This window comes from Euprymna scolopes, chromosome 23 (genome assembly GCF_053919585.1).
Source record: "Euprymna scolopes isolate OS-2025 chromosome 23, ASM5391958v1, whole genome shotgun sequence".
In the NCBI taxonomy this organism is placed as follows: Eukaryota; Metazoa; Mollusca; class Cephalopoda; order Sepiida; family Sepiolidae; genus Euprymna; species Euprymna scolopes.
In genome coordinates this window covers 55,835,314-55,860,957 of record NC_136504.1, presented here as the reverse complement: position 1 = coordinate 55,860,957, position 25,644 = coordinate 55,835,314, and the positions used below count along the sequence as shown (strand labels likewise).

Sequence of the window (25,644 nt, the reverse complement as noted above, 5' to 3'; positions counted from 1 at the left end):
GAATCTTAATGAATAAATTAGATATTTATACAAGAAAAACAAATATGTTATTTTTGATCAAATATTCCAAACCAGCTGCAAAGTAAATGAATTTAAAATGCACCTTCTCTAACAGACAAAAAAAATATCTAATATTTCGATTTACTTGCCTCTCCACGAGGGCAGAGTTAGACACAAGATCGAATTTTAATGTGGGGAAAATCAAGTTCCCTAAAAAGGGGCACTCTGGATAGGAACAGAAATAAAAATTGTCTCAGTCCAGAAGGATTTCTCCTCCATTGATTAAGGATAGAAAAAGTGAAGTATAATATTAGAACAGATAGTACACTTTGTTTCTAATGTTAATGAGACGGCTTAACCTACACATGTGATTTGTAGACCCCAGAATTTTGTGACGCCGTGCCAATATGTTAAGATTCGACCCCCAGGAAATCTTCACGGCACAACCATACTACTATGGTACTGTAAAACCTAGGAGATGTCTAAAGAAAAAGATATCCTCAGATCATCAAAAGAACTGACTCCTTCAAGTTCCTGACATTAGCTGCAATAATCTAAAGTTCTATGAATTTTTAACACAGTATACGTATGGAACAATTTACAGAGCAAATAGTTGAAATGCACTCAATTTAGGGAGCAGCAAGTTAAAATGCAGGGAGCAATTTACAGAGCAGCTAGTCGAAATGTATGGAGTAATTTATGAAGTAGCTCATCAAAATGCAACTAGTTGAAAGGCATGGAGCAATTTAGGGAGCAGACTATATAATGATTTAGCCCTTATAAATAAACTAGCGGGGGTGCCCGGCGTTGCGCAGGTGTGTAGAGGTGGTGTAGTAAGGAACCGGGGGGGGGGATCTAAAGGTGTTTAAAAATTTGTTGTAGCGGGAGGTGGGAATAAAAACAACAGTAGGCAGCCTGGGTGGAGAGAGGTGTTAAAAAAATATGCGGTATTAGGCAGGCAGGCTCGAACCCGTAATGTGAAGGAGGCAAAAAAGTTGAAAAAAAAAACTAACATGTTAGCTGATGTGTCCATTGCGAAACTGGAAGTCACAAAACGGGAAGTCGCGAGTGTTGGAATTAAGGGTAGTCAATCCAATCGTTGGAATTAAGGGTAGTCAATGACTTTGAAAAAATGTTGATGAAAAAAGTGACTCGTCCTTGTAAAAAACAGTCGAGTCGAGAGTGAAGGAATTAATGTTTGGCCAATTTTTGGATATTTGTCGTCCAGAAGACGGAGCTTCGTAAGGATACCGATTTCATGAGGATCGATCGCGTGTGTTTAAAGTTTTTGCGAGACATACAAACACACTCACATATACACACACACAAGCACACCTTTTGCTTTTTATATATTAGAAGATGACATAATTTATCATCAGTATAAAAATATAGATACGGCAAAGTATGTTGTTGAAATTGACAGTAAAATCGTGCCAGCACATTTCAACAATTCACATTGACCCTAGCTATGCAATTCCTACAGCTCCGAGCCTATAAAAAGATCTATTAAAAAAGACAGATCATCTACGGCCATTTTTATATGAACAATTTCTGGCTTTCTTTTTGTCAAATTAGATAGAGATTTTTTTTCTTTTTTTGCAAAATTGTCACTTTTATGAATTTTGCAGAGAATCTTAGTGATGCGAGTTATGAAGATGGCGAGAGATTGCATCAGGATAGTTCAGTGATGGAGAAACGTTTTAAAGGAAAAATGGAACTCTGGGATGTTGGCAGACTGCTGTTGAAATATGAAAAAGGGGGTGGACACTCAGCATAAGAGGGTTAATAGGACATATGTTGTTTAAACTGACAATTTTCTGGTTTTTATTCGTAACCAATAATAATAACATTTGATTTATAGTACGTGAAACGGGGCCTAATCTAGAGAAATAATGGCAGATTTAGTATCAGGATAATTTCTTACATCTTATGTAGCATGTAGTTTTTTTTTACCGTAAATTTGTTGCACAGTGTAATATTCGAACTAAAGTAAATTCTTGGAAGCAAACTGATGCAGTGATTGCAAATGATGGATTGACAAATAAAAGAATTTTCCAACGAAGGACTTAAGATTAAAAGTTTTTTTTTATATATAGTTTTAGTAGTTAAAAAACTTCCAAGAAAGAATAAATAAATAAATGAATTATATACATATAATTTATATATATATATAATTCTATATATATAATTTATATATATATATATATATTATATATATATATTATATATATATTATATATTATATATAATTTATATATATATTATATATTATATATATTATATATAATTTATATATATATTATATATTATACATATTATATATAATTTATATATATATTATATATATACATTATATATATATATATATTATATATATTATATATATATTATATGTATAGTATACATAAATATATATAATTTACATATATATAATTTTATATATATTTAATTCATACATATATATATATATATATATATATATATATATATATATATATATATATATAATTTATGTATACATTCTCCTTTTTGGTGGATTGATAGTTGCTATTTCTTCTGATGAGTTAAAGGTGAAATAGATTCATTTATTGATACAGTAATTAAGTGAATGATTTTGTGCTGCAAATCAGATACTGTCAAGAATTGTAAATGTCAACTAAATTAAAGAAATAAATTGTAAAATGGTCAACATCATGAAATTTGGAATATAAACTTTTGTCATTTATTCATTATATATATATATATATATATATATATATTTATATATAAAGCGAGACAGACAGACAGACAGACAGACAGAGACAGAGACAGAGAGAGTTCAATAAGTCTATATATTATAATATTTTGCTCATGATTCTGTGTATATTTTATTTATATTTCACAATAAATCGTGTTTTTCAAACAGAAAAATATTTTTTCTTTTGATTCTTGACTTACAATTATTGGTTCTTTTATTTCGCTAATCACTTCGATAACTTTCTCTTCAGCAGCTTTTTCTTTCTCCTTTTTCTATAAAAAAAAAATGCAAATATCTGTACATTTATAAGCGGTGATAATATATATAAAAAGCAAGTTTGGTACAGTTTCAATCAATCGAAATAGGAATGAGTTTCAAACACAAAAATAAGCGTAGCAGACAAGTTATGCACAAATCATTTGGATGAACATATAACCACACTCTTTATTTGTTGTATTTAATTTTCTGTTTTGTTTCCACTAATTACTGAGTTGTGTCTTTCGGTGATTCTTTACAATAGCGTTTCGTCATCAGGATTTCTAGACCATAAAAATATTTGAAGCTAAATCTTTCAGGGGCGGGGGCCAAAAAAGGCCAAATTCATAATTGTAGTGAAATTTTCACAAACAAAAAAGCCAAATTAAACATTTAAATTGTTAAAATGAAATAATAAATAAATATTTTTCATTGTGCTTATGTAGATTGGTGATGGTTTAAACCAACGCATTTCAGGTGAAAACATTATTACGTACTTACGTGTCCTGTTGAAGTCAGTGTAAATTTTTAACAAATTGTTTTTGATGACATTTAAAGGTTTTCGGCTATTCTGAAATCGAATATCGCATGTAAAATTGTCACCGACAAATAGTTTGTATGTAATATAAATTCTGTTTTTAATGATGACTATTTTTCTACTGGGCCATTTTTCGTAATTTTTGGAATGTATACTAATTTCGGCATGACACATAAGTACGTAAAAATGTTTTTTCTGTCCTCGCTATAAGCCAAATAACGTGTGCAGGTGCTTTGTTTGGCTTGCTGTCGGAAAGAATAATATTACATACAAACTATTTGTCGGTGACAATTTTGCATACAATATTCGTTTTCTTGGACATGGATCAAACTTTTTAATAAGATTTGAGTCTAAAACAATAAATGTTAAGGGGTCAAAACTGTGGTCAAAGTTTAAAAGAAAAATTGATCTATGCGGTCTCTACGAAATTACTCAACCGATTTTTTATCTAAACATTTGAAATTTTACATAAAGTGTATTCAGACATAGGGTATGCTTTTTAATCGGTTTTTGTCCGAAATTTTGGCTGCTAAGGGGTCAAAGTTCAAAAGATTTGACCCTATCGGTTTCTAGCAAACTATTAAGCAAATTTTGGGTCTAAACAATTGAAAATTTACATAAAGAGTATTCAGACATGCAGCAAGCTCTTTAATCAGTTTTTGAGCGGAAATTTGGCTGCCAAGAGGTCAGAGTTGACCCTTGCAGACTCTACAAAAATCCTCTGCAAATTTTGGGTCTAAAAACTTGAAATTTTAAATGTAGGTTACCTGGCCTGAGTCTTTTGATATATATATATATATACATATGCACATAAAGTTATGAAAAGTACATAAGGCCCGACCAAAGCCGGGCTGAACTGCTAGTGTGTGTGTGTGCGTATATATATATATATATATATATATATATATATATATATAGAGAGAGAGAGAGAGAGAGAGAGAGAGTGAGAGTGAGAGAGAGAGAGAGGGTCTTAGATAAATAAATTTACAATATATTTATTTGCATACATTCCCAGAATTCAACATAAACAGCAGTTTCGTGTACGATCGTTTCTAAGATGATATGGGTTTTTATTGATATCGAGCCTCTTCATCAGCACATAGTGTAAAAATTAGAACATAGGATCAAGACTATAGTATAGTATAGTATAGTATAGTATATATATATATATATATATATATATATATATATATATATATATATATATATATATATTGCAGTCCAATTCTAACAATGAAAGCGAACATACAAAGGAACAGGATAGAGGAAAACAAGAAAAAGAAGGCTGTTAGAGTAAACGTATAAAAAACGCATAAAATAATAACGTTTTATACAATTGTAGCGTTATCCGGGAACCAATACGTTGTAGCTTCAGTCACAAAGCAGAAAAAGAATAGGAAAAAAACTTCAACTCATTTTATTTTGTTTTGGGGTTTTTTTTTTTTTCGTACAACAACATTTATGTCATCATTCTCTCGTTATCGCTGTGACGTCCCTCACGTAATCGTCTTTCCTAACGTTATCTCGAACGTTCTTCTTGTCTCTAATGTGATCTCTCTTTTAAAGTATATTTTTCCCTATCAGTGATGTCAATTCGCATGCATTTGCATGTGCTTTATGCTACACAATGAGACATTTTTTTTTTCAAAGGAAAATTATACAAATACAGTGCCCCGCAAAAGTTTACAATACACATTTGAAACTATTAGTTTTTGTATATTTCTAGCTTCCAAATGGTAATGAAACTTTTTAGAAACATAGAAAATGTATTGAAACTAAGATAGGAACAGTGGGAAAAATAAAAAAAAAATAATTTAAAACAACGGGAAATGAAAACTCAATAATTAGCAACGTAAAAGTTTACAACACATTTACAAAATAATATTTAGTATTTTGTAGTATAACCATTATTGTTGATTACAGCATGCAGACGTTTTGAGTAATTTACTACGAACTTCTTACACGTTTCTTGTGTTATTTTATTCCATTCTTCCACACAAATTCTCCTCAATTCTCGCAGATTTGAAGTGCTCTTCTATGGACCTGTAATTTCAATCCTCCCCATAAATTCTCTATAGGGTTAAGATCGGGATATTGACTAGGCCACTTTAAAATATTCACTTTATTTGAATTAAACCAATTTTGTGTGAGTTTCGTAGTGAGTTTTGGATTGTTATCTTGTTGAAAGATCTAGTCTGTTTTCAATTTGAGTAACTTCACAATTTCTTTACGGTTTTTCTCCAAGATACTCCTATAAAGTGCTCCATTCATTTTTCCTTTTATTATTTCCACTTTTTCTACACCTCCTGTACTAAAGCAACCCCAGATCGTAATGGATCCTCCTCCAACTTTTACTGCTGGGGTGGTGTTTTTTGACTGGTATTCAGTACCTTTTTCTCCAAAGTCGATTTTGATCTCATCTGACCAAAGTATGTTATGCCCAAACTCTAGAGGCTTGCTTGCATACTCATTTGCAAAATCAAGCCTAGCACGAACATGCTTTGGCTTAAAAAGGGGAGTTTTCCTTGCTAATCTAGAGAAGATGCCTTTAACGTGAAGGGTTCTACTGATTATGTCCTTGCTAACTTTAATTTCACAGTTTTTTTTTTAAGTCCTCTGCGGCTCTTCGAGAGTAATTCTAGACGAATTCATAACCTTCCTTGTTAATAATCTTTCAGCACGTTTGGTTATTTTTCGAGCACGACCTAATCTGTCCAAAGGAAGGGTTGACTTGTGAAACTTCCAGTGCCGAATTATGGTTCCAACAGAATTCAATGGAACCATCAACTGCTTGGATATTGTTCTATATCCCAATCCACTTTGATGAAGACTTACACTTCGTTTTCTGAGCTCTTGACCAATCTGTTTATTCTTTTCTATGATGTGGTTGCTTACAATACGCTTATTAGATAAAGAATGACGCAATATTTTTACTAATTGTTTACTTAGATGTCTATTTGTTGTGGGGCTCAGTTTGGTCCACAAGAACGATTATGGAAAACACGTAGTAGGTAGTTTACAAGTGTATTAAGGAAAGGTACAAGGATATAGAGAAAGATAAAGAGAATAGTAGTAGTTGCAAGTATCAGTAAGATCTCGCTCCCCGAGGTACAATATCTGTTGAGATCTCGCTCTGCCATACCAGCCTTAGGAGCTGATTATATAGGATCTGGACGAGTCCATTATGGAGTGAAATCCGGTCTCACAACACTATTGCATATTCCTGAATATTCTGGAAGATTCTAAGCTTTTTACCATGATAAACCGTCATAAAATTATTGAGAAATCTAATGAATTTGGTATGTGTTGTAAACTTATGCGTTGCTAATTATTGAGTTTTCTTTTCGCGTTTTGTTAAATTGTTATTTTTTTTAAATTTTCTCACTGTTCCTATCTTAGTTTCAATACATTTTCTATGTTTATAAAAAAGTTTTATTACCATTTGGAAGCTAGAAATATAAAAACTGACAGTTTCAAATGTGTCTTGTAAACTTTTGCGGGGCACTGTATATGAGTATTTACAGTTAAATATATAATTAATAGCTAGATTTGCACTCATTTAAAAAGGAAAGAAATTATTTTAATCAAACATTACCAAAAACATATCTAAATAGAAATGAAATATCTTGAAATTTTAAAATTGTAAAAAAGAAATATATTTTTTTTTTAATTACAAAAACAACAGTGGTGTAAATTGCAGTTATACAAATAAATGCTACGCATTATTTTATGTTGATTTTGTTTTATGTGTGCTCAATTATTACAAAACAAGCCATTATTTAGTTCGTATAACTAAATAAAGCAAAGAATACTATAAAAATGAATGGTAATTTTTTATTTTCTTTCCACCCAAACATTCACCTTTAAAATGGTGACATTTCTAGGTTTTCGGGTATGCTGAAAACGCTTATTACATTCAAATTTGGTGCAGATAAGTAGTTTTCTGTATATTAAGACGATTATTTCCAATGTATTACTTAATAAATGTCATGCGCGTTACAAAATATCTCCTCCCTCTCCCCATGTAATAACATGGAGAGGAAGCGTGTTTTGTAACACACATGCGCATTAGTACGTTTTCAGTTAGGAAAAACATGGTCATCAGTTAAAACATAATGGATTACCTTGGATAGTAAAGGTCTTAATATCCATAAAACTATTTGTTTCCCTCAAATTTAAATGTGATATTCGTTTTCAGCATACCCGAAATCATTGAAGGTCGTCATTTTAAAGGTGAGTGCTGAGGTGGAAAGAAAGTAAAAAAAAAAAATCAAAAGAGGCTTGCACAAGATTCGAACGTGTGCCTCGGGAACCGCCTAGCGTGGGCGTCGTCTTATACCACTTCACTAAAGTTTCTGTTTACTCTGGACGTATAGTTCGTTAGTCAATTGGCAAATCTGGCGTTGAACCGAAATGAGTGAGAACCTTTGCTTCCAGCCCTGAACCTCATATTCGCGTTTTTATTTATTAATTAATTTATTTTTAAATATAGTCGAACGTAACCATCTCTGTTTATCGGTGTGTGGCACAAATGTAGATCCCCCCACAACCACAATATTATTGAACGCGAAATCGATAGTATCATTGGATCCTCATAAAGTATTAAGCGACAAACGTTGTGTTTGATCTTGGTATAGGTGTTTTATTTTTATTGCATGCTCGTATATAGAGAAAGATAAACATAAATAAATAGAGAAAAAAAAAACGCAGTCAGGTAGAAACAGATTTTGTTTTATTATACATTTGAGATTATTCGATAATTATGTTTGTAGAAAATGAAGTTGCTGGCAGCTTTCTCTGCGCGTGAAACTTTTTACGTGTAGTAACGTAAGTCCCTGTGAGGTAACAGATGTTTCAAATGACGAAAAAAATAGTTTTCTTCATTAATCTCTGGTGATGATCTGTGTAAGAACTAATAATAATAATTATTATTATAAGTTCTTACACAGATTATCATCAGAGATTGTTCACTAACAACAACCCATGGTGTTCCCTGGAGTCTGGGTGACAACAAGCCTCCCCAATTGACCGTACAAATAATAAAGTAGACACAAGGCAAAGAGAAATGACAAACACATGGTCGGTTAAAGAGTATGAGTATTGTGTTTTATTTTTCCAAGTGAAAATGCTAAATTGAATGGCAATCGAAATCAGCTGGAGAGAGAATAGACGTCTCGCGGGATTTATATTTTTGCTTCCTTGTGATAGGATGACGTGCCTTAGGTTGATCAGAGTTATATAGATGAGATCTCACAAACGTTGAAACTGGTAGCTGGACATTAGTGTTCACTGGAAACTGGGGGCTGGACGTCAGTGAGTACTAGAACGGGTAGTTATACGTCAGTGGACACTGGAAACTAGTGACTGAACTTCAGTGGAAACTGAAATGGGTAGCTGGGATAGCAGGAGTGAGCTAGGGGGTGCTGGAAGTCGCAGAAGTGAGTTGGAGGCTGCAGAAGTGAGCTAGAGTCATTGGAAACTGCAGTAATGAACTTGAGCAGGTAGAGTTGCTGAATGTGAGCCGAAGTCGAAGCAGATGCAGGAACTTGAGTGGCAGGCTGTGAAGGGGAGTTCGAGGAGACAGGTGTCAGTAAGGAGTGGAGTTTGAATCGTATTATTAGTTTATGGTAGTTAGTCCTGAAAAGGACTGTTTGGTTACTGCTGCTACTGCCCCTGGTGGCTGAGTCCACCGATATGACGAGTGCATCAAGTCAAGATGGTAGGATGTCGGCCAAGTCAGTATTTACTTTTGTCCCACTGCAGGAAGTTACAACAAAAGATCAGGAAAGTGGGAAAGGTCAAGTTAGTGCTTCTGAGGGAGGAGCACTCTGGCCTTGCAAAAGTTGCCTGGCACCCTGCTGACATTTCCCGGTAGGGGCGCCTCAGAAAGTAAGTAATAAAGTTACTAACACTGAAAGCCAGGAGGTAAGGTGCCAATGTCTGGGAGGGTGGACCCCGTAGGACTACACAGGATTTTGCTGCACTGATCTCAATCAAAAATGAAAGGGTCATTTTAAAAAATGGCCTATATCTGTTGACATCGGAAGCTAACTAACCGGATAAGCTCAAGATTTACTGTGAAGTCGCTGATATTCATATGAAAATACGTTTATGCTTAAGGCAATGGTGTTGCTAAACAAACGAATGACTAAATTAACTTTTGTCTGGGTTTTTTACGGGCAAAAATGTCTGTGGCATTTATTGCCTGTATATATTTTATTCTTAGAAAGTGCTGTTTTTGTTTAGTTGCAAAAAAGGTCAGTTTTTGTGCTTTTTCTTTGTTGTTTAAAAATGTCTTCGCAATTTTTAGCACACATGGTCATGACGTGTTTTGAGAAGTGTCAGTTCTCTGCTAACAGTGTATTTGTTTGTGCTGTCCTCATGCAAACAAAAGAGTGGTAACATGAGACCGCGAAAACAGTTTTGAACTTTTAGAATAGAAATGATTTTACATATTATTTGGATTCTTTGGACTACTGTTCTAATCTTTAGTGTTATTTGCACTACGTTTCGGTTGATGTAACCTCCGACCCTTTTCAGGTGTACATTGTTGAACTCGAGAATCTTCACGGAATTTCGAACGGAAGCCATCATTCAACTAACAGGGGCAGCACACTTTTGCTCCGTCATCCGTGACACGGCAGAAATTTCTAGTACGAATTTAGGAACCTTAAACTTATTTTTTATTTCTAAATGTAAATATCACTATTTTTATAGGCACTCACCACCGGAAAACAATTGAAATCAAATCACACTACGGGGAGCTGTCTTAAGATCACCATATTTGATTTGGGAAAAGGTTATATCGATATTTCTGAGATTTCATATTTAGGTTCTAATTAAAAATAAAAATAAAAATAAACTATAGGAGATACTATTTCTGAAATATTTGTAAAATAATCTAAAATTTAATTAGCCAATCAAATGTTTTTGGCGTTTTTTTGGGGGGGGGGGTCAACACTTATCAAGGCCCGAAGTCTGCGCGAGGATAAGGGCTAATGAATGTAATGTGGTAGTGTAATAATCGTTAATGGTGTAAATTGGGTAGAATTTGATTAGTTATGGGGACGGCACAACAAGAACTTGTTTACATTGTATTTGAAGGCTACCATATTGTATTCAAGCAGGAAGAAGGCCAGCAGAACAGTATTCCACAGGTGGGTAGTTCTGAGAAAGAAGCTTTGCTCATGGAATCTGTGTTTATATTAAAGCACAGATAGAGAGTGGGGGAAATCATATATAGCGGTTGTAGCTAGTCGAGTGTTTTTTTTTTGTTAAAATTTGGCAAAGGGTGGACCATAGATTTTAGTTTTTAAAACATAATTTATGAAACTAAGAAACGATGAAAAAAATAAATTGTTAATAAAACACGTTTTATTCTAGTAAAAGAATATTATGCTTCCCATTTGCTTAACAGATCTCTAAAAAGATGCTCAAAGAAACTAGATTTAACATCGCAATTTATTATTAATAAATGAAATCATTATTATTAGGCCTTTACAATCCATTTAAAATTTTCCGCGATTCACAGAATGAAGACAGTTCGGTTTCCAGTTTTTTTTTTTAAAGTAGGGCTTTTATCTGATCCCCCTTCGAACAAAACGACATTCCTACATGAAATAATTGACGATCTTTTTCACTTTTTTCAATATTATGTGTCTGAGAGATTGATCTTTCTAACAGTACCGGGTTCATGCCTGTCCAATGCGGATGATGACAAGCATTTTTAGCAGACATACGAACACACACACACACACACACACACACACACACACACACACACACACACACACACACTAACACACAGACAGTTCCCCTTTATATAATAGCTTAATTCCCTTCATTCTTGTGGCAATTGTTTGGTGTCCAGGAGGAGAAGGTTTAGCAAATGAAGTCATGGATTGGGTTGTCATTCTATACTGATGATTGCGTAAGCATGAAACACTAATGTCTGTAGATATAAAAGAATAATCATTATCTAATTATATATATATATATATATATATATATAGATAGATAGATAGATAGATAGATAGATAGATAGACAGATAGATAGATAGATAGATAGATAGATATTTCAGGTTAAAGGTATTCACGAGTGATACTTAATGAATTTAACAAGGTTATTAAGAATGTTCAATAAAATAAGAACAAAATATTATTTTATTAATACAAACAAATTTAAATGGTCGCGACACTGGACATTCTAATGTTTTGGACAAATGATTTGTTAAAACCAGAAGACCTCATCAGGCGACTTAATAAATGATTGCTTTCCACAGAATAAAAACAGTTCATAATGCATTTGATAAATTTAAATAATTATGTATTTGATAAATTTAAATTAAGTATTTGATAAATTTAAATTAAGTATTTAATAAATTTAAATTAAATATTTGATAAATTAAAATTAAATATTTGGTAAATTAAAATTAAGTATTTGATAAATTTAAATTATGTATTTGATAAATTTAAATTAAATATTTAATAAATTTAAATTAATGTATTTGATAAATTTAAATTAAATATTTGATAAATTTAATTAATGTATTTGATAAATTCAAATTAAATATTTGATAAATTTAAATTAAATATTTGATAAATTTAAATTAAGTATTTGATAAATTTAAATTAATGTATTTTATAAATGAAAATTAAATATTTGATAAATTCAAATTAATGTATTTATAAAATACATTAATTTGAATTTATCAAATATTTAATTTTCATAAATTTCATAAATTTTCAATACATAAATTTAAATTTATCAAATATTTAATTTTAATTTATAAAATTAAAATTAAATATTTGATAAATTTAAATTTATGTATTTGATAAATTCAAATTAAATATTTGATAAATTTAAATTAAGTATTTGATAAATTTAAATTAAGTATTTGATAAATTTAAATTAATGTATTTGATAAATTTAAATTAAATATTTGATAAATTTAAATAATTATGTATATGATAAATTTTAATCAAATTATTTGATAAATTCAAATTAAAATATATAAGGAATGCAGTCTCTTTACTTAATCACTGCACTTTAGTTAATCACTGCATTTAACAATCTTATTTAGGATAAATATTACAATTATCACAGAACAGATCCTTCACTGTACTCCCGTCCCCCTCTCTCTCTCTCTCTCTCTCTCTCTCTCTCTCTCTCTCTCTCTCTCTCTCTTTACATATATAAAAACATAGGGGACAAAGGAGTTAGGGATTTCTATTGAATAAATCAGACTTATTGTAATTATAGCCTACTTAGTGCATATCCTTTAAAATATTTGCCAGTAATTGCTGCTTCTAATTTGATGTTTAGTCATTTTTCACGATCTTTGAAACGAATTATTTCATGGGCACTGCACTATCGTTGTATTATGGGAAATTAGTCGAAGAAAATAAAACTACTAAAGCTGAATGGAAAATACTAAGAAAAGTTAAGGCTTGTAGTCTCTTTAAACCAATCCTGCTTTTTTATGTCTGACGGAGAAAGTTGAAATATATTTTGCTGTGATGCTGGTGCATGCGTTTAAGGATTGCGATATTGGGGTGAAGATTCGCTTTCGTACAGCAGGCAAACTCTTTAACGTTAGACGTCACAACACAAACTCGAAAACCTTCCAGCACTTCTTTCTTGAATTTTTAAGAGCAGATGATGCACGCGTTGTTTCACATATAGAGGACATGCAACTGATTATGGACAAATTATTCGAGTGCATGTAAAACTTTTGGACTCATCAGTATCAAGAAAACCTGTTATGCATCCCCCTTTTGTTTTTGTTTTATTTTATTTTTATAATTTCGTTCTAGATGGAATAGGATCAACCGAATGTCAGATACTCACCTGCTATCGCAGACATTCCCACCGAGAGATCGTTTTAGGATTCTAACCGTTCTTTAAGTGCAATTGTTTTCGTTTTTTTTTTTCTCTCTTGCACTGGGTTCACCGGGTGTATGTTTCAGGTAGTTTTTTTTTAGATTCTTTTTATGAGTTGCTACTATAATTACTGGAATGATGGAGATCTTCCTAAGATTCCAGTTTCTTTTCATAAAACGTTGGTATTTAGTTATCGTCTCCCTCTAGTCTCTATTTAATCCTGTATCATTGGGCACAAAAACTTCTACTAAGCTTTCGTCTTTCGTCTGTTTGTCCTATATCACTATGTCGGGTTTAATAGCCCCATTTTTTAGGTACATAGCTGTAGGAATCGCATGGTTATAATGGATGGTGTATGACTTATTTCCAACTATTCTTTCTCGTATATGTTCCCAGGACTTTCTGTTACATTTGATATTTAACTTTTTTTTACACAAAAATCACCACTTATAAAGGCCCAGAGGCCACTCGAGGATAAGGGTTAATGGGTATACATTAGTCAATGTGATTATAGCGTAGTACACATGAGTAGTGGGAATTTAGTAAATTGGATTACTTAAGGGGACGATTCATCAAGAACTTGTTTACATTGGACTTGAAGACAACCATATTGTAGTCAGCTGGAAAGCAGGCAATCGGAAGAGAGTTCCACAGGTGTGCAGTTCTAAGAAAGAAGCTTTGTTCATGGAATCTAGGTTTAGGTTTAGGCACAGATAAAGAGTGGGGGAAATTATTGATAGTGGTTTTGGCTAGACAAGTGTTTTTCATGAAAGTTGGCGAGAGAGGGCCATAAATTGAAGCTCAGCTGAGCATTTGCCATGAAAATAACGATAAAGCAGAGACAGGCTCACAATTCTCTTCTGTGGGAAAGAGGTTGCAGGGAAGAGAAATGGTCATCCCCCATTCAGCTACAAAGTCTATTTTGAACTCTGTCAAGGCAGGATAAATATCGAAAAATTGTTCAAAAACACTAATTCCTCCACCCTAAACTCAGCCGTTTTGTACAAGGAGAGGTCGATTTTTTTACCGACATTTTAGCAAATTATCGTCACGGTTGGATTCAGTTTGGATTTTAACTTCTGGTCACATCATGGAGACATCGGCTAAGACGTCAGATTTTCTTTCACTTTCTTTTCCACCTTTGCGGCACAGGTTCGAGCCTGCCTGTTTACTACCACTTTTTTTTTTTTTTTGCTCAACATACACCTCCAAACACCCAGGCAACGCCAGGCAACGCCAGGCAACGCCAGGCAACATCGGGCAACGCCAGGCACCAAGGTAAGTCAAAGAGAAAGCTTAGTGTTTACGAAACCTGTGTTATTATTAGCCTGCTAGACTTTGCGTGTTATTATTAATCAGAAACTTGGACAATATGTAGAAGGTGCCTAAAGCTATTAGAAAGATTTCATCAAAGTTGTATTCCTTAACATATTATTTATTAACGTATTATTTAACATTAACTGGAAGACTCTCGTGCCTGACGCTGTAATCATTGGACGATCAAATAGCACCAGTATAGAAATAAAAGTCTCGGCACTTGTACAGTTTAATCAAGACATTAAAAAATGAAAATATTGAAAAAGGTTATATTGTGCGTATCTGTTTTGGACTGAAGATCTCCAAAAAAAATTTCAGTTAAATTGATCGAGTAGTTTGTTGTTTTTTTTACAACAGAAAAACGCGTTTTTATGACAGTGTGTTGACGGTAGACATCTTGGAATTTTTTGAGCATGCCATGGGGAAAAAAAGCGCCGATACTCCCTCCCCATCTTTAATACTAGCTTTTCTTCCTAAAAATCGAACCTTTTGCTCAGTATCATAAAAAATTGTTCTTTCGTTGTAAAAAAAAAAAAACTACTTGATTAAATTAAGTGAATTTTTTGGGGGGAGAACTTCATTCCATAACAGATACATACAATTTTCGATATTTTTATTTTTTAATGTCTTGATTAAACTGTAAAAGTACCTGAAAATCATTCAAAATCAGATACGCCGAACTGGACACCTGATTAAAATGGAGGACACAAAACTCCCTAAAAATCTGTTATAGAGTGAAAAAAAAAACAACACAACATAAACCAAAAAAGATTTAAGGATGCCCTGAAAAACAACCTGAAACTACGTTTGGTTTGATGTTTGTAGATAACTGGAAAGCACAATAGGAAGACATACCGCCATGGGACAAAACATTAGGTGAAAGATGTAAGAATTTTGAAGAGTGGCGTGCAAATAATGTTGTCTTCAAGCATGTTTTAAGAAAGCAGGATGAACGTATAGTGTCAGAGGATACACAACAAGAAACTGAAGGGCACTGTATGTGATAGGTTTCTTCTGTCAAAAAACTGGACTTCATCTTGAGTCACACAAGCAAAGACAGGATCAACAGTTTTATGAGGAAGCTATAACAGCATGGCCTTATCTGCAAATTTAAAAGTGCCCTGACAAGAAATTTGGTGATTCATAACGTTAATATGAGAGCACCCTCAGCAGAAAGCAAAAGAAAGTTTTGTGCCAGGTATGTGAAAGCCAATGTAAGACTGAAGCTGGGTTATAGAGCCATCTACATACAATTAACTGAATAGATGGAAAGCTTCTGTCAAGAAGAAGCAATTATATATATATATATATATATATATATATATATATATATATAGTCATCCACCGACACACTATTTCGTTATATCACAACTCTTCAGTGCGGCTAGACTAGCAACTGCCCCAAGTCAGGATTGAAACTCAACCGCCTATACGACAGTCGGCACTGCTAATCATTACGCTATTTAGAAAAACTCAACACAAAGTTATCTCGATCTCATAATAAATTAATTTCAATCTGAAAGGGTTTTATTAAACGAGAAGAGATAGTCGACGTCGAGCGAGCAATTGCAGCCCTTTCAAGTTGAAATAAATTCATCATAAGATCGAGGTAAGTTTATGCTCTGTTTTTTTTTTTTTAATTTTTATGTATGCCTTGCTATGCATTGAACTCTTCCACTTGTGCTTCCTACAAAAATTGTTCTATCCTTTGCAGATTAATATATATATATATATATATATATATATATATATATATAGAGAGAGAGAGAGAGAGAGAGAGAGGGGGGGAAGAGACAGATAGACAAACAGACAGAGACAGAGAGTGCACTATACACATGCACATATATGCATACAGATATACACACATACATGTACTATATATATATATATATATATATATATATAGATAGATAGATAGATAGATAGATAGATAGATAGATAGATACTCACACATATTCGTACTATATATATATATATATATATATATATATATATATATATATATATATATATATGCGAATGATTTACATAATATATGCATATTAATATTTACTCCGGTGATAAAATCATACTTACCGCTTCAATGACTTCCTTTAATAGACGTTTGATTTCTTCATAAATACTGTTTATATCTTGGTTAGCATCAATTTTATGCAGAATTCCAAATCTTTCGAACCATCTTTCCATATCTGGCCAATTATCTAAATGTGTCATCAGCCTTAACAAAGGAAAAAGATACTCAATTAGTATTTTTTTTTAATATTAAAAATATACTGTATTTTGCATACATACATATATATATATATATATATATATATATATATATATATATATATATATATATATATAAGTTTGACTAAAGCATAACATTATCAAGCAAAGTAAAGACATAAAGTTGCACACAATACGCACAGATATATATAAATGTTTTCCTGCATATTTTACAGAATACAATGTATTATAGATGAAATGTTTCCAGAAAGTCCTGTTTGTCACTGTCTTGTTTGGGTAACAGATTGATCAGGAAGATCACAAAAATGTGTTATCATACTATCTTCTTTGTGGTTTTCATTTTTCTGCGCCCTTCCCCCATTCCTTCTAGATCATTTGTAAAGATGCACAAAATGTCATTCAACGTTTATGAACTATACAAAAAAGAGATGTGTAATAATAATTAGGAAATTAAATAAATTACAAAAAAGGGATGTGTAATAATAATTAGGAAATTAAATAAATTACAAAAAAGAGATGTGTAATAATAATTAGGAAATTAAATAATGTACAAAAAAGAGATGTGTAATAATAATTAGGAAATTAAATAATGTACAAAAAAGGGATGTGTAATAATAATTAGGAAATTAAATAATGTACAAAAAAGAGATGTGTAATAATAATTAGGAAATTAAATAATGTACAAAAAAGAGATGTGTAATAATAATTAGGAAATTAAATAATATACAAAAAGGGATGTGTAATAATAATTAGGAAATTAAATAAATTACAAAAAAGAGATGTGTAATAATAATTAGGAAATAAAATAAATTGGAAAAAAGAGATGTGTAATAATAATTAGGAAATAAAATAAATTGGAAAAAAGGGATGGGTAATAATAATTAGGAAATTAAATAAATTACAAAAAAGAGATGTGTAATAATAATTAGGAAATTAAATAAATTACAAAACTATCGTTCAAAATTTTCAACTTGAAACTTATTCAATATTCAGTCTGAGCTTTAATCTATGGTTCTCCCCCATTGCCAAACTTTCACACAAAAAAACACAACTAGCTACAACCGCTATCAACAATTTTCCCCACGCTGTCTCTTTGCTTAAATCTAAACGAAGATTTCCTTAACAAAACTAGAACAGACCGCCTGTGGAAGAGATAGACAGACAGACAGACAGACAGACAGAGATAATTTATCTAGATAATTTATAATGGGAAAATAGGTTCCAATTCAAATTTTTACGAATAAAAAAGAGGCCATTAAATATAATTAAGCCATTAAATAAATTGTTAAAAAGTCAACCAAAAAATACAATTTCGTAAAACTTATTCATGTGAGTGGGTGACACCAGTGGGCGCATGAAATTTCTTGATACAGATTACTGGGTATGGCAAAAAGTTTTAAAAAAACTTCAATGAAAACGTGAAACCCTTCCGTTGGATTCTCATCCCACTGCCTTGTGTGTATTCTTCTATATAAATATAAATACACCATCATCGTGTTCTCAGTAGAAAATGATCTCCAAGCTCACCTGTCTTTCTCAGTACTTTGCTGATCTATCTGGAAATTTAGCAACGTAGGTTATCATGCAGAATATCAAAATATCAAACGTGGTCTACTTATTTTGCAGAATACGATCTCCATGAAGTCTTGCTATTAGTTTCGTTAGCTAATGATTTATCTAGAAATTCAAGAGATGTCTCGCAACCAGACACCGCCTACATCTGTGGCACCTGCAAGAGAGCCTTCCGATCCAAGATAGGCTTACAATGTCACAGCAGATGTTGCAGTTCATCAACAGACTGGTGTGAGATGCAGAACTCAATTGTCCCCTGAGATAAACGGGTGCCAACCAACATATATTTTCTAAGTTAAATATGTGCGATTATTAGAAATTCAGTTAAGGCGAGTTTTAAAAATTTCACTTTTTTTTTCGTTGAAGGGCGATACTTGTTCTAGCTCAATATAAATGCGCCATCATCAAACATGTTTGCAGCAGATTTAGTTTGTAAGCATTATTTTAATCTCCTTTATAATAAAATGGTTGTAGAAATTCCCCTCTGAATCAAAGTACCGTATGTTTGTAGCAACAGATGCCACATACAAATATCATAAATCTAAAGTATTAGCCACTATTTTATGCAACCAAAACAACCTTGAAAACAACCTACCTTTATCCATTCATAAACTTTACTATTTTTATTTAGCGACGATAATTTCGGCCTATACCGAGCGAACGGAACTCATTACTAAAAAAACGACCAAATAAACAACCTCCCCTAATAAATTCATAACTTTTATGATTTAGAATTATTTATTTTCCAAATGTTTTTCAGAGGTATTTTTTTTTACATTAGGTCTACCTCCTAAATTTTCTTTACATCGACGACTTTTAAAGGTTTTCGAGTAGATTTTGTGGAGACAAGTAATTTTCGAGACATAAGGACCTGTATTATACACTGTAATTCACTGGCTGCTATGTCTGTACGCATGCATGGTAAACAAATCTACTTCTCTGAGGCTGACACTGCCACCTAGCCGAAACATTTATTTTTTGTTTAACATTTAACAAATAAAAATAATCTACTTATTTCCATTATTTTTGTTTAACATTTAACAAATAAAAATAATCTACTTTTTACATTTTTTGGTTTAACATTTAACAAATAAAAATGATCTACTTTTTCCTTTTTTATGTTTAACATTTAACAAATAAAAATAATTTACTTTTTCCTTTTTTTTGTTTAACATTTAACAAATAAAAATAATCTACTTTTTCCTTTTATTGTTTAACATTTAACAAATAAAACTAATCTACTTTTTCTTTTTTTTTGTTTAACATTTAACAAATAAAAATAATCTACTTTTCCTTTTTTTGGTTTTGTTTAACATTTAACAAATAAAAATAATCTACTTTTTCCTTTTTTCTTGTTTAACATTTAACAAATAAAAATAATCTACTTTTTCCATTTTTTTTTGTTTAGCATTTAACAAATAAAAATAATCTACTTTTTCCATTTTTTTTTTGTTTAACATTTAACAAATAAAAATAATCTACTTTTCCTTTTTTGGTTTTGTTTATCATTTAACAAATAAAAATAATCTATTTTTCCATTTTTATTTGTCTTACATTTAACAAATAAAAATAATCTACTTTTTCCTTTTTTTTGTTTAGCATTTAACAAATAAAAATAATCTACTTTTTCCTTTTTTTGTTTAACATTTAACAAATAAAAATAATCTACTTTTTCCTTTTTTTTTGTTTAACATTTAACAAATAAAAATAATCTACTTTTTCTTTTTTGGTTTTTGTTTAACATTTAACAAATAAAAATAATCTACTTTTCATTTTTTTGTTTTGTTTAGCATTTAACAAATAAAAATAATCTACTTTTTACATTTTTTTTGTTTAACATTTAACAATAAAAATAATCTACTTTTTCCTTTTTTTTTTGTTTAGCATTTAACAAATAAAAATAATGTACTTCTTCCTTTTTTTGTTTAACATTTAACAAATAAAAATAATCTACTTTTTCCTTTTTTTTTGTTTAACATTTAACAAATAAAAATAATTTACTTTTTCCTTTTATTGTTTAACATTTAACAAATAAAAATAATCTACTTTTTCCATTTTCTTTTGTTTAACATTTAACAAATAAAAATAATCTACTTTTCCTTTTTTTTTGGTTTTGTTTAACATTTAACAAATAAAAATAATCTACTTTTTCCTTTTTTTTTTGTTTAACATTTAACAAATAAAAATAATCTACTTTTTCCATTTTTTTTTTTGTTTAGCATTTAACAAATAAAAATAATCTACTTTTTCCATTTTTTTTTTTTTGTTTAACATTTAACAAATAAAAATAATCTACTTTTCCTTTTTTGGTTTTGTTTATCATTTAACAAATAAAAATAATCTATTTTTCCATTTTTATTTGTCTAACATTTAACAAATAAAAATAATCTACTTTTTCCTTTTTTTTGTTTAGCATTTAACAAATAAAAATAATCTACTTTTTCCTTTTTTTTTGTTTAGCATTTAACAAATAAAAATAATCTACTTTTTCCATTTTTTTGTTTAACATTTAACAAATAAAAATAATCTACTTTTTCCATTTTGTTTTGTTTAACATTTAATAAATAAAAATAATCTACTTCTTTCTATTTTTTGTTTAACATTTAACAAATAAAAATAATCTACTTTTTACATTTTTTTTTAACATTTACAAATAAAAATAATCCACTTTTTCCTTTTTTTTGTTTAACATTTAACAAATAAAAATTATCTACCTCTTCCTTTTTTTTGTTTAACAAATAATCCACTTTTTCCTTTTTTTTGTTTAACATTTAACAAATAAAAATAATCTACTTTTTCCTTTTTTTTGTTTAGCATTTAACAAATAAAAATAATCTACTTTTTCCATTTTTTCTTTTGTTTAGCATTTAACAAATAAAAATAATCTACTTTTTCCATTTTTTTTTTTTGTTTAACATTTAACAAATAAAAATAATCTACTTTTCCTTTTTTGGTTTTGTTTATCATTTAACAAATAAAAATAATCTATTTTTCCATTTTTATTTGTCTAACATTTAACAAATAAAAATAATCTACTTTTTCCTTTTTTTTTGTTTAGCATTTAACAAATAAAAATAATCTACTTTTTCCTTTTTTTTTGTTTAGCATTTAACAAATAAAAATAATCTACTTTTTCCATTTTTTTGTTTAACATTTAACAAATAAAAATAATCTACTTTTTCCATTTTGTTTTGTTTAACATTTAATAAATAAAAATAATCTACTTCTTTCTATTTTTTGTTTAACATTTAACAAATAAAAATAATCTACTTTTTACATTTTTTTTTAACATTTACAAATAAAAATAATCCACTTTTTCCTTTTTTTTGTTTAACATTTAACAAATAAAAATTATCTACCTCTTCCTTTTTTTTGTTTAACAAATAATCTACTTTTTCCATTTTTTGTTTAACATTTAACAAATAAAAATAATCTACTTTTTCCTTTTTTTTGTTTAGCATTTAACAAATAAAAATAATCTACTTTTTCCATTTTTTGTTTTGTTTAGCATTTAACAAATAAAAATAATCTACTTTTTCCATTTTTTTTGTTTAACATTTAACAAATAAAAATAATCAACTTTTTCCATTTTGTTTTGTTTAACATTTAACAAATAAAAATAATCTACTTCTTTCTATTTTTTGTTTAACATTTAACAAATAAAAATAATCTATTTTTTACATTTTTTTTGTTTAACATTTACAAATAAAAATAATCCACTTTTTCCTTTTATTTGTTTAACATTTAACAAATAAAAATAATCTACTTTTTCCTTTTTTTTGTTTAACATTTAACAAATAAAAATAATTTACTTTTTCCTTTTTTTGTTTAACATTTAGCAAATAAAAATAATTTACTTTTTCTTTTTTGTTTAACATTTAACAAATAAAAATAATTTACTTTTTCTTTTTTTTTGTTTAACATTTAACAAATAAAAATAATCTACTTTTTACATTTTTTTTTTGTTTAGCATTTAACAAATAAAAATAATCTATTTTTCCATTTTTTGGTTTTGTTTAACATTTAACAAATAAAAATAATCTACTTTTTACATTTTTTTTTGTTTAACATTTAACAAATAAAAATAATCTATTTTTCCATTTTTTGGTTTTGTTTAACATTTAACAAATAAAAATAATCTACTTTTTACATTTTTTTTTGTTTAGCATTTAACAAATAAAAATAATCTATTTTTCCATTTTTTGGTTTTGTTTAGCATTTAACAAATAAAAATAATCTACTTTTCCTTTTTTTGGTTTTGTTTAACATTTAACAAATAAAAATAATCTACTTTTTCCTTTTTTTTTGTTTAACATTTAACAAATAAAAATAATCTACTTTTCCTTTTTTTGGTTTTGTTTATCATTTAACAAATAAAAATAATCTACTTTTTCCTTTTTTTTGTTTAGCATTTAACAAATAAAAATAATCTACTTTTCCATTTTTGTTTGTTTAACATTTAACAAATAAAAATGATCTACTTTTTCCTTTTTATTTTTGTTTAACATTTAACAAATAAAAATAATCTACTTTTCCCTTTTTTTGTTTAACATTTAACAAATAAAAATAATCTACTTTTTACATTTTTTTTGTTTAGCATTTAACAAATAAAAACAAATCTAATTTTTACATTTTCTTTTGTTTAACATTTAACAAATAAAAATAATCTACTTTTTCCTTTTTTTTGTTTAGCATTTAACAAATAAAAATAATCTACTTTTCCATTTTTATTTGTTTAACATTTTACAAATAAAAATAATCTACTTTTTCGTTTTTATTTTTGTTTAACATTTAGCAAATAAAAATAATCTACTTTTTCCTTTTTTTTGTTTAACATTTAACAAATAAAAATAATTTACTTTTTCCTTTTTTTGTTTAACATTTAGCAAATAAAAATAATTTACTTTTTCTTTTTTGTTTAACATTTAACAAATAAAAATAATCTACTTTTTCCTTTTTTTGTTTAACATTTAACAAATAAAAATAATTTACTTTTTTCTATTTTTTGTTTAACATTTAACAAATAAAAATAATCTATTTTTCCTTTTTTTTGTTTAGCATTTAACAAATAAAAATAATCTACTTTTTCCATTTTTTTTTTGTTTAACATTTAACAAATAAAAATAATCTACTTTTTTCCATTTTTTGTTTAACATTTAACAAATAAAAATAATCTACTTTTTCCATTTTTTGTTTAACATTTAACAAATAAAAATAATCTACTTTTTCCTTTTTTTTGTTTAGCATTTAACAAATAAAAATAATCTACTTTTTCCATTTTTTGTTTTGTTTAGCATTTAACAAATAAAAATAATCTACTTTTTCCATTTTTTTTTTTTGCTTAACATTTAACAAATAAAAATAATCTACTTTTCCTTTTTTGGTTTGTTTATCATTTAACAAATAAAAATAATCTATTTTTCCATTTTTATTTGTCTAACATTTAACAAATAAAAATAATCTACTTTTTCCTTTTTTTTTGTTTAGCATTTAACAAATAAAAATAATCTACTTTTTCCTTTTTTTTTGTTTAGCATTTAACAAATAAAAATAATCTACTTTTTCCATTTTTTTGTTTAACATTTAACAAATAAAAATAATCTACTTTTTCCATTTTGTTTTGTTTAACATTTAATAAATAAAAATAATCTACTTCTTTCTATTTTTTGTTTAACATTTAACAAATAAAAATAATCTACTTTTTACATTTTTTTTTAACATTTACAAATAAAAATAACCCACTTTTTCCTTTTTTTTGTTTAACATTTAACAAATAAAAATTATCTACCTCTTCCTTTTTTTTGTTTAACAAATAATCCACTTTTTCCTTTTTTTTGTTTAACATTTAACAAATAAAAATAATCTACTTTTTCCTTTTTTTTGTTTAGCATTTAACAAATAAAAATAATCTACTTTTTCCATTTTTTGTTTTGTTTAGCATTTAACAAATAAAAATAATCTACTTTTTCCATTTTTTTTGTTTAACATTTAACAAATAAAAATAATCAACTTTTTCCATTTTGTTTTGTTTAACATTTAACAAATAAAAATAATCTACTTCTTTCTATTTTTTGTTTAACATTTAACAAATAAAAATAATCTATTTTTTACATTTTTTTTGTTTAACATTTACAAATAAAAATAATCCACTTTTTCCTTTTATTTGTTTAACATTTAACAAATAAAAATAATCTACTTTTTCCTTTTTTTTGTTTAACATTTAACAAATAAAAATAATTTACTTTTTCCTTTTTTTGTTTAACATTTAGCAAATAAAAATAATTTACTTTTTCTTTTTTGTTTAACATTTAACAAATAAAAATAATTTACTTTTTCTTTTTTTTTGTTTAACATTTAACAAATAAAAATAATCTACTTTTTACATTTTTTTTTTTGTTTAGCATTTAACAAATAAAAATAATCTATTTTTCCATTTTTTGGTTTTGTTTAACATTTAACAAATAAAAATAATCTACTTTTTACATTTTTTTTGTTTAACATTTAACAAATAAAAATAATCTATTTTTCCATTTTTTGGTTTTGTTTAACATTTAACAAATAAAAATAATCTACTTTTTACATTTTGTGTTGTTTAGCATTTAACAAATAAAAATAATCTATTTTTCCATTTTTTGGTTTTGTTTAGCATTTAACAAATAAAAATAATCTACTTTTCCTTTTTTTGGTTTTGTTTAACATTTAACAAATAAAAATAATCTACTTTTTCCTTTTTTTTTGTTTAACATTTAACAAATAAAAATAATCTACTTTTCCTTTTTTTGGTTTTGTTTAACATTTAACAAATAAAAATAATCCACTTTTTCCTTTTTTTTGTTTAGCATTTAACAAATAAAAATAATCTACTTTTCCATTTTTGTTTGTTTAACATTTAACAAATAAAAATGATCTACTTTTTCCTTTTTATTTTTGTTTAACATTTAACAAATAAAAATAATCTACTTTTCCCTTTTTTTGTTTAACATTTAACAAATAAAAATAATCTACTTTTTACATTTTTTTTGTTTAGCATTTAACAAATAAAAATAATCTAATTTTTACATTTTCTTTTGTTTAACATTTAACAAATAAAAATAATCTACTTTTTCCTTT

The 25,644-nt window shown here is 28.3% G+C and overlaps 1 protein-coding gene across 1 annotated transcript in view; it reads right to left on the bottom strand.

The window, feature by feature from the left end:
- The window catches only part of LOC145245909 (sperm flagellar protein 2-like), a 246,690-nt gene that overhangs the window by 104,729 nt on the left and 116,317 nt on the right, over positions 1–25,644 (bottom strand). The window contains exons 17-18 of the mRNA XM_080107652.1: positions 16,807–16,948; positions 2,938–3,009 (exon numbers count right to left, since the gene is read on the bottom strand). Coding sequence (XP_079963778.1) covers positions 2,938–3,009; positions 16,807–16,948 — 214 coding nt within the window. The remainder of the gene's footprint in view (positions 1–2,937; positions 3,010–16,806; positions 16,949–25,644) is intronic.